This window comes from Falco peregrinus, chromosome 3, assembly GCF_023634155.1.
Source record: "Falco peregrinus isolate bFalPer1 chromosome 3, bFalPer1.pri, whole genome shotgun sequence".
NCBI classification, from domain to species: domain Eukaryota; kingdom Metazoa; phylum Chordata; class Aves; order Falconiformes; family Falconidae; genus Falco; species Falco peregrinus.
In genome coordinates, this window is record NC_073723.1 from 117251648 (window position 1) to 117265763 (window position 14116).

The 14116-nt window shown below is 54.8% G+C and overlaps 1 protein-coding gene across 10 annotated transcripts in view; it reads right to left on the reverse strand.

The window, feature by feature from the left end:
- Positions 1-14116, reverse strand: part of MACF1 (microtubule actin crosslinking factor 1) — a 146020-nt gene that overhangs the window by 11704 nt on the left and 120200 nt on the right. For 8 of the 10 annotated variants that reach the window (XM_055800175.1, XM_055800174.1, XM_055800173.1 and 5 more), the window contains 24 exons: positions 13651-13869; positions 12835-13038; positions 12036-12044; positions 10725-10956; positions 9770-9996; positions 8739-8861; positions 8532-8633; positions 7950-8051; positions 7670-7843; positions 7413-7568; positions 7057-7254; positions 6585-6713; positions 6098-6271; positions 5118-5273; positions 4798-5004; positions 4546-4665; positions 4147-4320; positions 3819-3974; positions 2940-3134; positions 1939-2067; positions 1714-1857; positions 1401-1589; positions 961-1078; positions 256-419 (listed from right to left, as the gene is read on the reverse strand). In XM_055800175.1, the coding sequence (XP_055656150.1) occupies positions 256-419; positions 961-1078; positions 1401-1589; positions 1714-1857; positions 1939-2067; positions 2940-3134; positions 3819-3974; positions 4147-4320; positions 4546-4665; positions 4798-5004; positions 5118-5273; positions 6098-6271; positions 6585-6713; positions 7057-7254; positions 7413-7568; positions 7670-7843; positions 7950-8051; positions 8532-8633; positions 8739-8861; positions 9770-9996; positions 10725-10956; positions 12036-12044; positions 12835-13038; positions 13651-13869 (3801 nt within the window). The remainder of the gene's footprint in view (positions 1-255; positions 420-960; positions 1079-1400; positions 1590-1713; positions 1858-1938; positions 2068-2939; positions 3135-3818; positions 3975-4146; positions 4321-4545; positions 4666-4797; positions 5005-5117; positions 5274-6097; positions 6272-6584; positions 6714-7056; positions 7255-7412; positions 7569-7669; positions 7844-7949; positions 8052-8531; positions 8634-8738; positions 8862-9769; positions 9997-10724; positions 10957-12035; positions 12045-12834; positions 13039-13650; positions 13870-14116) is intronic. The other 2 variants (XM_055800179.1, XM_055800176.1) reach the window with 1 other exon arrangement.

The window sequence follows — 14116 nt, forward strand, 5'->3', positions numbered from 1 at the left end:
TCTACAGATACCGACTGCAGGAGCACAAAGCAGTTCATTAATGTGCAGTTAATTACAGAAGGTAAGTTTTCAGCCTTAATATTTCAGGAATATTTTTTTTTTCTTTTGGCATTTTCAGAAAGGCAGCAGCAACCGTCTGCAAGAGCTGGGCAATTCAAGAGGCAGCACCCATTTAAAATGCTTCCCACACCCCTCGGGTGAGCACCCCCCGGCAGCGCTCCCCCCGCCCCTGCCCGCAGCACCCGGTGCCGTTACCTCCTCCAGTCTGTCCAGAGCATCGTTGAGCTTCCTCTGCCGCTCCAGCGCCAGCAGCCAGACCTGCTGCCAGCGCGCCGAGAGCTGGTTTATCCGGGGGTTCTTTGTTTCCGACTGGGAGATAATGGGCATGCTGGGGGGGGTGGCCTGACTCAAGGATTTTCCTGGAAAAAAGGGAGAAAAAGGCATGGTTTGAGGTGGCGGTGGTGGGTTCACCCAGCCTGGGTGGTCCAGGAAAGCGCAGCAATGAAATGTGTTTTATTTTTCAAATGGGGAAGCTCCCACTGCCTCGCAGGCTGCGCTCTGCAGGGATGCGGTGCCCCCAGGTAGGAGGCCAGGGTGATGGACGGCTCCGCACCCAACACCTCCACCATGGTGCTCCCTTTGCCTTTGAAAATTCCTGTTGGATTCTGGCTTCAACCACATAAAACAGGACCCCAAAACCTCATCGCAAAGCAACTGCAGAGAGCAAGGGAAGAGCAGGGGCAGCCCACGCCTCCCCCAGCGCAGCGCACCCCAGCACGGCTCTTTCCACCCGGGCCACCTGCATCTTCCCCTCCTGACAAGTGTCAACCACCTTCCTGGTGGCTCTCAGTGCAGGATGCCTTGTTAATTGATAATCAAAGTTAATTCGTTTCCTAGGCGTTTCATTTCCTCCCGTCGCAGCGCGTTTCACCAGAAGCCACGGATGGAGCGGAGACGTACTGTTGCTGCGGGACTTGTCGATGAAAGGGCCGTGGGGGGGCTCAGTAGCTTTCCTCTTGTACGTCTTCGTCACCCGGTCCACGTCTGGCTGTTTCCGTGTCATCTCCTCCATAAAGGACTGTCAAAATACAGAAGGGACAAGAAAACCTTTGCGGTTTCGAGATGGTTTTGGTCTCCTGTTGCGCCGCATCCTCCGTGGGATTTGTCAAGCCCACAAAGACATCAGCATCAAGCACCGGCAACGGGGGCTTGTGGTCAAGTATCTGCAGATGGGGGAGTCCATCCCCTGGGATGGCTTTGCTCCCAGGTGACACGGCTGGGTGACATGCTGTTTTGATAGGGACTTCCAAGAGAAGCCAAGGTCTCCTCCATGGATGGGCAGGGAAAACCCAACCCTGCTCCTCTCCCCAGCGCCCATCCATGCTCAGTACTGGGCTCACCTGGTGTTCAGAGATGAGGGCTTTGACCTGGTCGATATTCTGCGGCATGGGTTCCTGGTCCCGCTGGATCAAGGTTGTCTCAGCCCACTGGATCCAAGCCAGGAGCTCCTCCAGAAGCTCTGCGTTCGCCACCAGCTCGGAAAGCGCAGACTCCAGTCGCTGCTGGTGCTGCTTCGCCCACGTGAGAACCTGTTGGAAACGAGGAGATGACTCAGCAACCAGGACAGGAGCCAACCCCACCATGGCCAATGCTGGTGGTGGTGTCCACCGCCGCCTCTCCCCATCAGCCTGGACCAAAGCCGGGTGGACTCACCTCCTCGAACCTGGCTCGGATGATGGTGATCCAGTGTTTGATCGTGGTGATGCAGTCGGGATGGCAGGCGGCCAGGATGACCTCCCCCATGCCCACCGCCGCGTTCACGTCCACTCTCTTCTCCTCCACTTTCTTCATGAACTCCTGAAAGGCCCCAGTGAATTATTTCGTGCTATTGCCCCCCCGTAAGTTTTACTCGGGTTGGCTATCAGAGCCCCCCGCTACCTTGTGCGTGTCAATGAGGGACTGCAACGCCTCGGCGTCATCGGGTAGCGCTCCCCGAAAGCGCAGGGACTGCTCAGCCTCCGAGAGCCACTCCAGCAGCATGTGCACCGCCGTCCGGAACTCCTCTGCCTGCGGTGACAAAAGCACAGGCGTCAGCCCTCCTCCTCCCCAAACGGGCTGCTCGGTCACTGCCGAGAGCCAGAGACCCAAACAGCTGAAAGGGACCTGAAAAATTCATTAAAAAAGGGGAAGAAAAGCCCCGTCTGTTGGTCTGGATGTGTGCAGCACCAGCAGACGGGTCCCCCTGTGGCTCAGCACCTCCCTCCCCTTGGCATCAGCTGCACTGAAGAACTAAATGCTTTTAAAAACAGCACAACTATTTTTTATATATATATATATATAATTATTTATTTATTTTAATATATATCTATATAATTATATATATAAACCCCTGTATTATGAATTTAATTATTTTTTTATATATATATATATTTATATATATAATTATATATATATAAACCCCTGTATTCTGACCAATTTGGCACCTTGGTAGTTTATTCTAGAAATTGCCTACTTGATGTAAAAACGACTTAAAAACCTTTGACTTTTTTCTATTTTTTTTTTTTTTTTTTTTTTTTTTAGCTTCAACCTAGGTCTCACTCTCGCACTGGACATTTGGCCATCAGCAAACACCAGCCTGGATGGTCTCTGATCACCGCTCTATTCCTGCTGTGCACAGCGGCAAGAGCTTTTCATCCTCCCTGTCCAAATCACCCTTTAATCGGCTCTCCTTTGGGGAAAAAAATGAGGAAATCACTGACACCAGCCCACCGCTCTGCAGTTCTCACTGGTTAACTGGTGCAGGGCTGATGTGTCCTGCTCGGCCAGGAGATCAGCCACTGGGCAAAACCTCAACTGAGGTTTTTTGTTGAGCTCCCAGCACAAACCTGGAGCCCAGCAAAGCTCCCCAAGAGAGTTTCCACCCATATTCTTCTGCTCACCTGCTTCAAGGCTTGTTCCAGGCGGCTTTGTTTGGACACGGACAGTTTGCACACCGTGTCCCACCGGTTGCTGAGCTCCTGCAGCTGCACCTTCACCCAGGTTGTGTCGTCCCGGCTGTTCTCGATGAGCTCCCGGCCGGAGCGCTTCAGCACCTGCACCGTCCCCGTCCGCTTCCCCAGCTCCTTCTGGAAGACCTGGAGGGAGAGAGGGCAGAAGATGAGCAGGGCTCATCGGTTCCAGCCAGTTTCACGTGTGTGTGTGTGGGGAAACCCAGAGGGCACATCTGATATAGTTTGGATCATGGATTTTGCACCCACACCAGGGATCCACCACAACCCAGCGCGATGGGAGGGGAGGCAGGTGGTTCCTGAGCGTATTTTGGTGTAGCTCTGCATGGGCAGGAGCCCCAGATTTCCACCCTGGCAGAAGCGGCCGTGACTTGGAGCAGGGAAGCTCCAGCCTCTGCTCAGGCTGCACCACAGTGGCTGCCTTGAGCGGACGCCCAAGCCCTGCCTGGGGATTTCAGCGTCTGACCTAATCCAAACCCAGGAGCGTCGGTCTCCAAGACACACCGGAGAACACTGCCAAGAGCCAAGTTTATAGAGGACTACAAATTCAAGCACTTTTTCAAAACCAAACCCTCAGCAGATCTGACCCGTAGCAACTCGGAAGGATGGAGCTCCAGCTCCTGTAACCTTCCCAGTAACGTAAAAGTTTCTTCCCACTTCTTCGCCCTGGTTTTGCCCTCCTTGATGGCCGCAGCCAAGCAAAGCAGCGAGACACACAGCTCTGCAGCAAGGCACCAACCCTGGCTCCTCTGTTCTTTGGCTCCTGGGGGAAGACAAGCCCCGCTGAAGAGCTGGGAAAGGTGCTCTCACCTTGTGAGCGTCCATCAGGTTCATGACCAGATCCAGGTCACCATGGACGGGCTGGTCTTCAGCTAACTGGGGTTCCACCTTGTAGAGCCAATCCACCAGGGCCTGCAGCGCATCCATGAACTGGCCAGAGAACAAGAGGGCTTCTTCCAGCTTGTGCTGCCTGAAAAACAAACAACCCTGTGAACTTCCAGGAACAAAGTCACCTCCCTTTGGCGTGCCCCAGTGACCTCCTCCAACCCGCCCATGAAATCGCCTCCCCTCCTCTGCTCTCCCCTCTGCTAAGGGTCCTCGGCAAACGGGCGCCGCTGGTACCACGCCGGGGCTGGACTTGCCTTTCCACAGATTTGCCGCACACCGTGTCCCACTTATCCCGCACTTCTCCCAGCAAATTGTCCAGCTTTTGAGTGTCATCTGGAAGCAAGGCTTTTTCTTTGAGGGCTCTGCCTGTCCTGATAGTGGTGTCGTAGACGGGCTGCTTCCCCCCAAGCGTCTTCTGGAACTCCTGGGAACCGGAGAGAAAACAAAACCACTTCAGAGAGCCTGGCCCCGGCTCCCTGCCGATACACGGTGCTGGTGAAGATCCCCAGCTGAACATCTTCCATGCCAGCAGTGGGCACGGACGTGCCCTTCCCCTGTCCAGGTGGCAGAGGAGATGTCCTCTCCCCCTCCCCATGAAGCGCCCTCCCACCCAGCATCCAGCACCGGTCTTGCTTTGGCAGGGCTCTACCTTGTGTTTGGAGAGCTGGAGTTTGATTTTATCGGGATCATTGGAAATCTCCAGCTCCGAGTCCAGGTGATTCTCAGCATCCTCCAGCCAATCGATCAGTTTCTTCCAAGCTTCGTGGAACTGCAAAGCAACAGGAGCAAGTCTGGAACCAAACGCCAGTGGTGTCCCCAGTCCCCTTCTGGTCTTGTGACCTCCTGCCCTCCCAGGCTGGCCGCACCTCGGGGTCTGCCGCCCCCTTCCCACATTTCTCACCTGCTTGGCTCGCTTCCTGGCGTCATCCAGAGCCCGTCCCCGCTCCACCGAGCGCTGGACAACCTTCTCCCAGCGGGACTGGACGCTCACCAGCAGGTTCTTGATCAACACGACATCCTGCTTTTGACTGAGAAACTTCAGCTGGTTCCCAGTTTGATCCAGCTCAATGATCCGATCCCGGTGAGCGTTCACCTCGTTGGCGAACACCTGCCAAGGGCAAAGGCAAGGGCAGCTGGACGTGCCCGCGAGCAGCCCGTGGGCGCAGGGGGGATGAGGTGCCCCCATCCCGGGGAGCCGGTGGGTGCTGGCGGTGTCGGTACCTTGTGCTCGTCGATCTGGGCCAGCACGGCGTTGAGGATCAGGCTGGCCGGGGGTGCGATGTTCAGGCTCTGCTCGGCCAGTGTCAGCCAGTTGATGAAGTCCTGGAGGGAATTCTGGAAGTCGGTAGCCAGGGCCAGTGCCTCCTCCAGCTTTGCCTGCCGCAGCGGGGAGGGAGGAAGGGAAGAAGGGGGAGAAAAAAACCCAAACCAACATGGATTGTGAGAGCTCACGATCTGCAGTTTCACAGACAGAAGCAGCCTTTGTGTCCCGGCCGAAACGTCCCTCCAACAGGAACCTCATCGCCTCAGCCTGGGAACGCGACTTGTTTGCTAAGGGGAGGGGGATTCAGCGAAAGCCACCGCTCGCTTTCAAAGCCACAAGCAGCTCTGAAAGGGGAGACCTTCATCGGCACACCAGCAGCTGCGTCACCCTCAGCTTCCTGAGACCGGGATGGCCATGGGGAGAGCGGCTCGGGAAATGAGGTGGATGATCTTCCGACGGCAACAGCTGCAGCGCTGCACATTTATTCTTGGGCTGAGGCCACCGCATCCCTTGTTTTATCTCATCGCCGGCCAAAAGCCGAGGATGGAGGCAGCTCGGAGGAGGATTTGGCTGGCTGTCTTGCACAGCACCAACAAAGCCTGCCTTTCTGAGCCGCAGGAGGTTTCTTCCCACCTCTCCTCTAAATTAACCCCAAAATGCAATTTGACTCATTTTCTGTGTGATTTAACCCCCTGGGATGACTATCTAGAAAAAAACAGCACCAGCTCGATGGACACTCAGACAGCACCGTCTGAAAGACAAAACCCAACCTGCACAACCAAGGAAGGGAGAGGTTGTTTAAAAAAATAAAGTAAACCAAACGCCAGCCCTGACCGGCTCCATCCCTCCCCCCCGGGGCAAGCAGGGCGGCAAAGCAGGGAGCAGCTGCTGTCAGACCATGGGACAGGGGTGGCCGGCTTCTCCCCGCCAAGGCTACCTTTCTCTCCTCCATCTTCGTGCTGACCAGACACCACTTCTGCTCCAGCAGCGCTACGCTCTGCTCTGTCTTCGAGCCAGAGCCGGAGTCATCGCGGTTCAGCAGCATCAGTCGCCCCTTGGCCAGCAGCTGGCTGTATGTGTCCTCCTTGGCTTTCAGCTGGCCGTACAGCTCCTGCAAGGGAGGCACCACCAAAGCGTGAGACAAAGGGAGAGCTGGGAGAGGACCCGCGGCTGGGGCGATGAGAGAATTGGGTGCGGGGCAGGCAGCAAAGTGACAGCAGCGTGACACTTTAAGCCGAGAAAGGGCTGCTTAAAGAACATCGTGATGCTTGTCCCAGGCGTCAAGTGCAAAATTATCTGTACAAAGGGACCAGGGAAACGCTCTTCCTCCCATCAGATACAGAAGGGAGATGCTTTGATGCTGATATCTGACAGACAGGAGCTTGCTGAATTAAAAGCATTAAAAATCTCTCCTAAGAAATTACCATGTGGGCATTGAGCTGCTCCCGGGCAGTTTCTGGCAGACCTCCTGTGGGTTTTGATGCCGACAATTGGCTCTCCATCCTCGTTAGCCACAGGAGGAAATCTTCAATCTCACCATGGAAACCCTGGGCCTGTTCAGGAACATATAATCGGCCACCCATCAGATGACATCAGCCACCATTGATCATGCGCCAAGGTTAACACTGTGTTTGCTTTGAAACCAGATAAAGAGGCAGAGCGGGATGCAGCAGTGCCTTAAGGAGGGTTATACACAGAAGAACCTTAAGCACGCGGGTGTGCCTGGTCCTTGCCGCGCTTCGGGCACCAAACCATTCCAGGACTAAGAGTTAGTGAAAAACTCGCATTAACACCCCCCCAAGTGTCTCTCTAAACTCTTTCCCCCTTCATTTTGCCCCAAAGCGATGGGGGAAGCGGACTCTCAGCACGGGGGGTACCCTGCCACGTCCCCCCGACCTGCTGGAGCGTGGACTGCAGCTGCTGCTCCCTCTCCTCCGTCTTCTGCAGCACCGACTCCCAGCACGAGTTCAGCTTCTCCAGGCGGTGTCGCAGGCTGCTGGCATCGTCCCCTGCGCTCGACTCCAGCAGCTCGTTGCCCGCTTTGTTCACCGTCTCCACGGTGGCTTGGTGGGCCAGGACGTCGTTCTTCAGCACCTAGACCAGACGCGGGAGGCAAACATCGGAAACCTCTCCAAAACACCTTGTGAATTCCTTCAGGCTCCCATGGACTCAACCCAACTCAAACCCTTCCCGAGAAATCAAATCCTGCCACAGGAATAGACTAAAAATGTACCTGGCGTGGGAGTACTCACGTGGTGCTTTGCGAGTTCCACCTCGATGACTTTCGGGTCCCCGTTGATGGGTTTTTGCGCGTCGAGCAGCTCCTCGGTGTGGGTCAGCCAGGCCATCAGCTCCGCCAAGGCGTGCTGGAACTGGCCGAGCGCCAGGAGAGCGGCTTCTAACTTATGCTGGGCAAGGACAGGGATGGAAAAGGCAAGTTTGAGTTGGGAAGGAGGTGGAGCATTCCAGCGAGTTTCAGCCCCACACTTGCGAGAGCCCAGATCTCTACCTGTCTGTGAGCGATTTTCTCGCCCAGGTTCTCCCAGAGATGTTTCAGCTCCGTCAGTGGTTCCTTTATGATGTCTCTGTCTGTCTCATCTGTAGCTTTTTTTAGCATCAGTTCACCTTGGTGATTAAGCTTTTCCATCTCAATCTGCTGCTGGTAAACCTCCATTTTAAACTCCTGCCAAAACAAGCAGGACAAAAACCAGAACAAAATGAATCACTGGAGCGCCCGCCCGGCGATGCAAAGGCAGCACCGGAGAACCGGTCCCGTTCCGCCCGCCTACCTTCATCTCGTTCATTTGCTCCTTAACCGTGTTGAGGTCGGTGCCGACGGGCGACATGTTGCAGAGTTTGATCACGGCATTGTCCAGCCAGTCGAACATGGCCTGCAAGGAGCACGGGCAGCGTTAGCCAAGGGAAGGGCAAAGCGCGCGCCCCGTGCGGCTCGTCGGGCAAACGGGGCTGGTGCCTCCATCGCCTTGGCACCACGAAAAAAACCCACGAAACTTGTTTTTCGGGGCAGGGATGCCTGCTTGGCCAGCACTCGCTTGTGCAAGCTCTTTCCTTGCCTCTCCTGCCTCCCGGATAAGGAGCTGACGGCAGCCAGGCTCATCCCTGCTGCTTCGTGCAGAAACGCGGACCAATTTGGAAAGACAAAACGCAATTGACTCTCTGCTCTTCCTCGGAGCAGGTTGTTGAGCACAGGCTCTACCAGAGGCTGCAAACACTCGCCCAGAAAATGTTTCCTGCTTTGCATTAGCGCAAATCCCAGTATGACTCAAGGGAGAGGACTCACAGTGGTGTGCCCAACTCGCAGTGGTGTGCCCAAGGTCTACCCCCTCCACACAAACAGCCCCGCCTCTTACTTGAAGCGTATCTTGGTACTGCACAGCCGATTGCATGGCTTCTTCGAGCTTTTCAAGCCTTTCCTTCCACGTTTTGTTTAGATTTTCCCACGCATTGTTCATCTACGGAAAACAAGATTGCCCACAAAATTCGTTAGGCTCTTCTGCTGGAGCTCCCGCTTGCTCTCACCTGATTTTATCTGGAGCAGAAGCTGCTGGTTTTCCTACCTCGTCAATGCTCTTTTTCACTTCTGGCTTCTCAGTTTCGCCACAGGCAAAAATTAAATCGGTTCCAAGGAGTCGGATGAACTCCAGCTCCTCATGCAAGCCATCCGTCTCCTCTTTAATAGTCTGCACATAACGCAGCGACAGAAGGAAGCCATTGATTACTAAATGCTCTTCCCAAATCACCCCGTGAAGAAGAGGGTTGAAGCACGGAGAGTCCTTCCTGCGCAGGTGTCCTGCCCCCTGCCCCTGGGACCAGGTCACACAGCGGGCTGGTGGCCACCTGGCCCACCAGCGTGGCCACCACCCACCGCTCTGCTCCCACCTCTGGCCACCAGAACCGATATCAGAACGTCCGTGTTGAGCCTGACGTGTGCCTGAACTGAAGGGGGTGTTTACAAGAGATGGACCGTTTACAGGAGGATTTTGTCAATATAGACAACATTTTTGGAGACTCACAAGTTGCAAACCCAGGTCAGAATGGTTATACGAGGGAAACAGCAAGGGCAAACAGCAGAGCAAAAAGCAACATGCCCGCTCCCCAAGGTCCGAGTCAAGTCAAATCCATCCGAAGTGGATGTCACTTGTTTGAAACAACCGACACCACACAAATCCCAGCCTGTCCAGTTTTACACTCCTGTCTATCCCAAACCTAAATATATACCTCCCGCTCAGCTGCCTGTGGCTCCGACTGGGAGCAGGACCGTGCAAACTTCCACATCGCTCAAGACAAGCGGGCACACAACTGACCCCACGCTTGAGGACCTTCCCCAAACAGTAGCAGATAAAAGTGATTTAAGCATCGTTTTCTTGTCTGGAACAGGGTGTGGGGAGGGACATAGGAAATACCTTTCTATTTCTTCCCTTGCGCTTCCAAATTGCAATGGAAATAACATTTCACGATCCGACTGACTGCCTAGAAAACTGTTCTATGACCACTTCTGGCCATGGCTGTGCCGCAGACCTGTCCCATTTCAGCTTACAAGCTGGGTGCAGACAAGTGCCAGACAGAAGGACAGTGCCATGGCCCTCACCTCTGCCGCTTCCACCTGCTGCTTGATGATGGAGGGGTCAATGCCTGGGCTCTCCAGGTCGTGAACGATGTCCTGTGTGTCTTTGATGGTAGTCAGGAGGGCTGCCATGTCATACCAGAACTTCTCTGCAAGCTCCAGGACATCAAGGAACTTCATTTCACGCTCCTCCGCCCGAGCTTTGATGTCTTCCCAGAAGAAGACCATCTGATCCAACTTATCCTGGATTACTGAAGAAGGGAACAAAAACATTCAGTGAAGAAGGAAACCTTTTTACAACTCAAGAGTGTTTCACAAACGCTTTCCACTTAGAAACAGCGAAGAGAATATTCAAATGGGAGTTCAAGATGACTGGGACTGTCAGCCCATTAACTCTGGGAGATACTGAGGGACGTGAGAAACTCCAGCTTGCAAAAATAAAGCCTTTATTTATGTGCAGGCAAGCTCAGGGCAAATTTGCCCACACACTCTCCTCCAATGAACCTCTGTTCTGGCCACCTCTAGCATGAAGTCTACGCTCAGTCAGTCCATGAGCTGGCCGTTGAGCTGCCAAGAAAGGTGCCAATTAGTGCCAATCCTGTTGACAGGTCTTTTTGTGCCGGGGATGTTCCTGCGCTCCATTAGATGCTGAATCAACACCAATAAATCATTTTGCAGGGGCCACCAACGGTTGTCACAAGAGACCGGCTCAGGATGAGGGCTCAGCTTGGCTGAGCCGAAACCTCTGCCTGAGAAGCCACAAATACTTCTTTCTCCTCTGGCTGATACCACCCTGTCTGCTCCAGATGGAAGCAGGCACCAAACATCTCCATACAGAGGACTCATCCTTCCTCCTAGGGCCAGGAGACCCTCTGAGATACCCTCCCTGGGCCATCAAAGCCACCCCAACAGTGACGGAGCCATGGTTTGGGAAGGACCGGCCCAACAAGCACCTCCTGTTCAATCCCCCCAGAGATACCTTTTGCTGCCAGGTCCTTGTCGGTCCCCTGCGAGCGGCCGATCAGCTCTTCCCCGCGGCGTTTCAGAGCCTCAAAGGAGGGCTGCAGCTTCTCCAGCTCCACGGTGGCATTTTTGTTCTCGCTGATGCACTCCCGGATCTTATCGACCTCGGCGGGGATGAGGGGCGGCATGCGCAGGCGGGAGGAGAGGGTCTCCAGCGTCTCCAGCATGGGCTCGATCTTATCGTGGAACTGGAGAAGAACAAATCCATTAGGGAAGGCGAGGCGAGATTAAGCGAGGCTGCATCGCTCCCCGCGTCTGCAACAGCCCTTAGCGCTGCACCCAGCGGCCTCTCGGAGAGGACAGCCATCGCCTGCAACAGCAATTCAACCTGCAGCCTCCTGCTCGTGCCCTGCCTCTGCTCCCTGCTGCCAACAGCCCCAGGCTGCACCAGTTCAAACCATACGTCAGCCCGGGAGAGACCAGCGCAGGCACCCGCGGAGCCAGCACAGCGGCGATTTGTCACCGGATTCGACCCTACCAAAAGCCACGCTTTGGGTTGCTGTCCCGCTTCTTGCGGGTGGGCAGCGTGGCCAGAAGACCCGCCGGCGGTTCTTTGAGCATCCGTGCAAAGATGCTTCCGGAAAAGCGCCCGCCTTTGGTGCCGACGGAGATCTCCGCTGGGTGCCAGCGCCAGCAAGGCAACGGGATGGTGGAAAGCTGCGTGTGCACAGGGAGCAGCGAGCTGCCACGGAGCTGGGACTTCACCAAAAGCCGAACCAGAAAGCCAGGAGTGAGAGAGGAAGAGGGGAGGGGGGGGTCTAGCAGGGTCGATTATCGTTCTATTTTTATTTGAAAGTCAACTTTGGCCTTAAAGATCCCGAAGCATCTCTGCTGGCGAGGAGCAGGCTGCCAGCACCGCTCCCCTCTCTGCGGGACACGGGTGTGGGGCTTCACCCAGTCCCAAGCTCCAACAGCAGAGGGGCGACAGGCTCTTGGTGCAAAGTTGATCAGGAGCAGGCTGGCTCAGCCAACAAGCAGGAGCAAACCAGCAAGTCCAGCTAAAGTAGAAAGCTCTGTGCACTGGTGTGCTCTGAAAGCAAACCCTCGGCTCTGCAAGAAGCGCTCCCCGCCGAAGCTGGCCAGGGCTGAGCCTGGACGGCAATGCAACACAAGCCATCTCCGAAACACCACTTCAGGCCCCCAGGGGTTAATTTTTAAGCACGTTCTGCTGAGCTGTGCGTGGGCCAGAAATAAAAAAGTCCGGGTGTCAAACAGAAATCAGCCCAAAGTAAGAGTGTAAATGAACGTCTGTGGCGCTGGGGCTTACCTCCGTGATCTGCAATGGTGGGGCGCAGTCAACACAAGAATGAAATGGGACCATGTGGGGAGGACGGGCACAGGCAGCAACACACACAGATAACACATTCCACAATGGGAGTGAGAGATGAGACGGGAGGGGGGTGTGGGGGGAAAAACTTGGAGTTAATACAAGTGCAAACCAAGAGAAGTGACTACACAATAGAGGAATTAAAAACACCCAGACATGACAAAAACCAGCTGTGCTACGGTAACACGGGGTGAAATGAAACGTAGCTAGGGGTCATAAACCCTCAGGAGCAGAAACTCTTCACCCCCTTTCTGGACTCTGGCACCTACAAGTCTCTGCCCTTCCTTCCATATCTCCGCTCCTGCAGTCACCGACCTTCTCTGGAGATGCCCAGACCCTGGAGATGCCTGTTAACTCTCCCATGCAAAGGATCCCATGGCTGTTCGCTGCACACGCAGCTTATCAGAAATGAAACTTATCTCTCCGAGCTCTTTCAAGAGGCTCTCCGAGCCCTTCCAACCTTGGGTGGATGCCAAAACAGCCCCTTTGAACGAGCATCATTATTGCGGTTGTAAAAATTTATTACCCTATTTACTATGTCAAGACTCAAACGCCTTCTCTCCTGCTCTTGCAGGCAGTGCTGAGCAGCAGGAAACTACCCTGGAGGTGTCTGACCACGTTCTGCCTTATAAAGGGTTTTTTACCATCGTAGCACTCAGAATAAAATTGCATTTCAAAGCACATGGCTTCCCCAGGGGACCGTGAGAAGAAGACGCGGCTCCTCTGCATCCCAGCGTACCTGGGTGGACTGCGAGACGGCTTCGTCGAGAGCCAGAGCCCGCTGGCACACCTCCTCCTTGATTTTGGCATACATGGCCTCAGCCGTTGAGTATTTTTTCTGCACCATCTCCCCTTCCTCGGGGTTGAGGTCCTTGAGCTGCGGTCCGATTTTCAGCAGCTTGTCAATATGAGGCTTGTGTTCAGCGATGGACTCTCTCAGTTGCTAGGGAATGGGGGGGGGTGGGGTGCGGGAAAGCAAAAAACACAACCCCAATTGAAAGCCGCTGCCTATTTATTTCACGCGACACCCCGAGAGCAGCGATTGTATCTGGTAGCGAACCCACACCCTGGATTTCTTGACCCCCAGCATCTGCCAAGCACATGGCACTCGGCTCTTCCTAACATGGCTATGGCTCTGCATGTGCCGGCACATCGCCCAGCACCGGTCCTTCCCCGGCACGGGGTCCCAACCCTCCCCACAGCACCGCGGGGGACACCACTGAGAAAACTTGCTTTGCAGCTCTCTACCCTAAAAGCACAAGGCAGTTTTCCCTGCTGCAATCAGGCAGGAGATCCGAAGGCAGCCAGGCTCCCTCGGGTGCAATCTGTATTTTATCAAGAAGCGCTCCAATGGAACTAGTGATTTCCACACGGTGCACTCGTGGCACGCTTGTAGGACACCGGTGGGGATCCCCAAAAAGAAGAGAATGGGGAAAAAAAAAAAAAATCAGAAAAATTCAGAAAAAAAGGCGTTCTTGCTCCTGTGAGCGCTGTGTCTCTGCTTCAGGTAGAAAAACTGATGGCACTGGAGGTTGCAAATGCTGCATCCTCTTACCCTCATGTCCTCCTGCTGCTGCTTGAGCTGCTCGTGATCGATGGCCGGAGGAGGCAGCTGGGAGATGAGGGCTTGTGTCTCCTCGATCCACGGGTTCAGCTCCTCGTAGGTCTCCCAGAACTGGTTGACCAGCACCTGGGCACGCTCCAAGCGAGCGTAGCGCTCCGAGTTGAGCTGGCTCACGGCTTCGTACTGTTGCACCAGGGACTCGGTTTTCTCCTAAAAAAAAAACAACAAAAAACAACCCCCCAAACACCAGAGGGAGGAGAGTTCTAGCAAGGGATGCAAAAGGGCCCAGGAAAAGCGCCAGCTGCACGCTGCGAGCTGGAAGAGCAGGAGGTGCCTTTGGTGGCTTTCCACGCGCACAAGCTGTAATTCCAATTAAAGCAGCCTCAGAAATCTCCACTGCCCCCCCCCCCCTCCATCCCCAAACGCTGCAATAAAAACATGCAATAAAGGAGAGTAA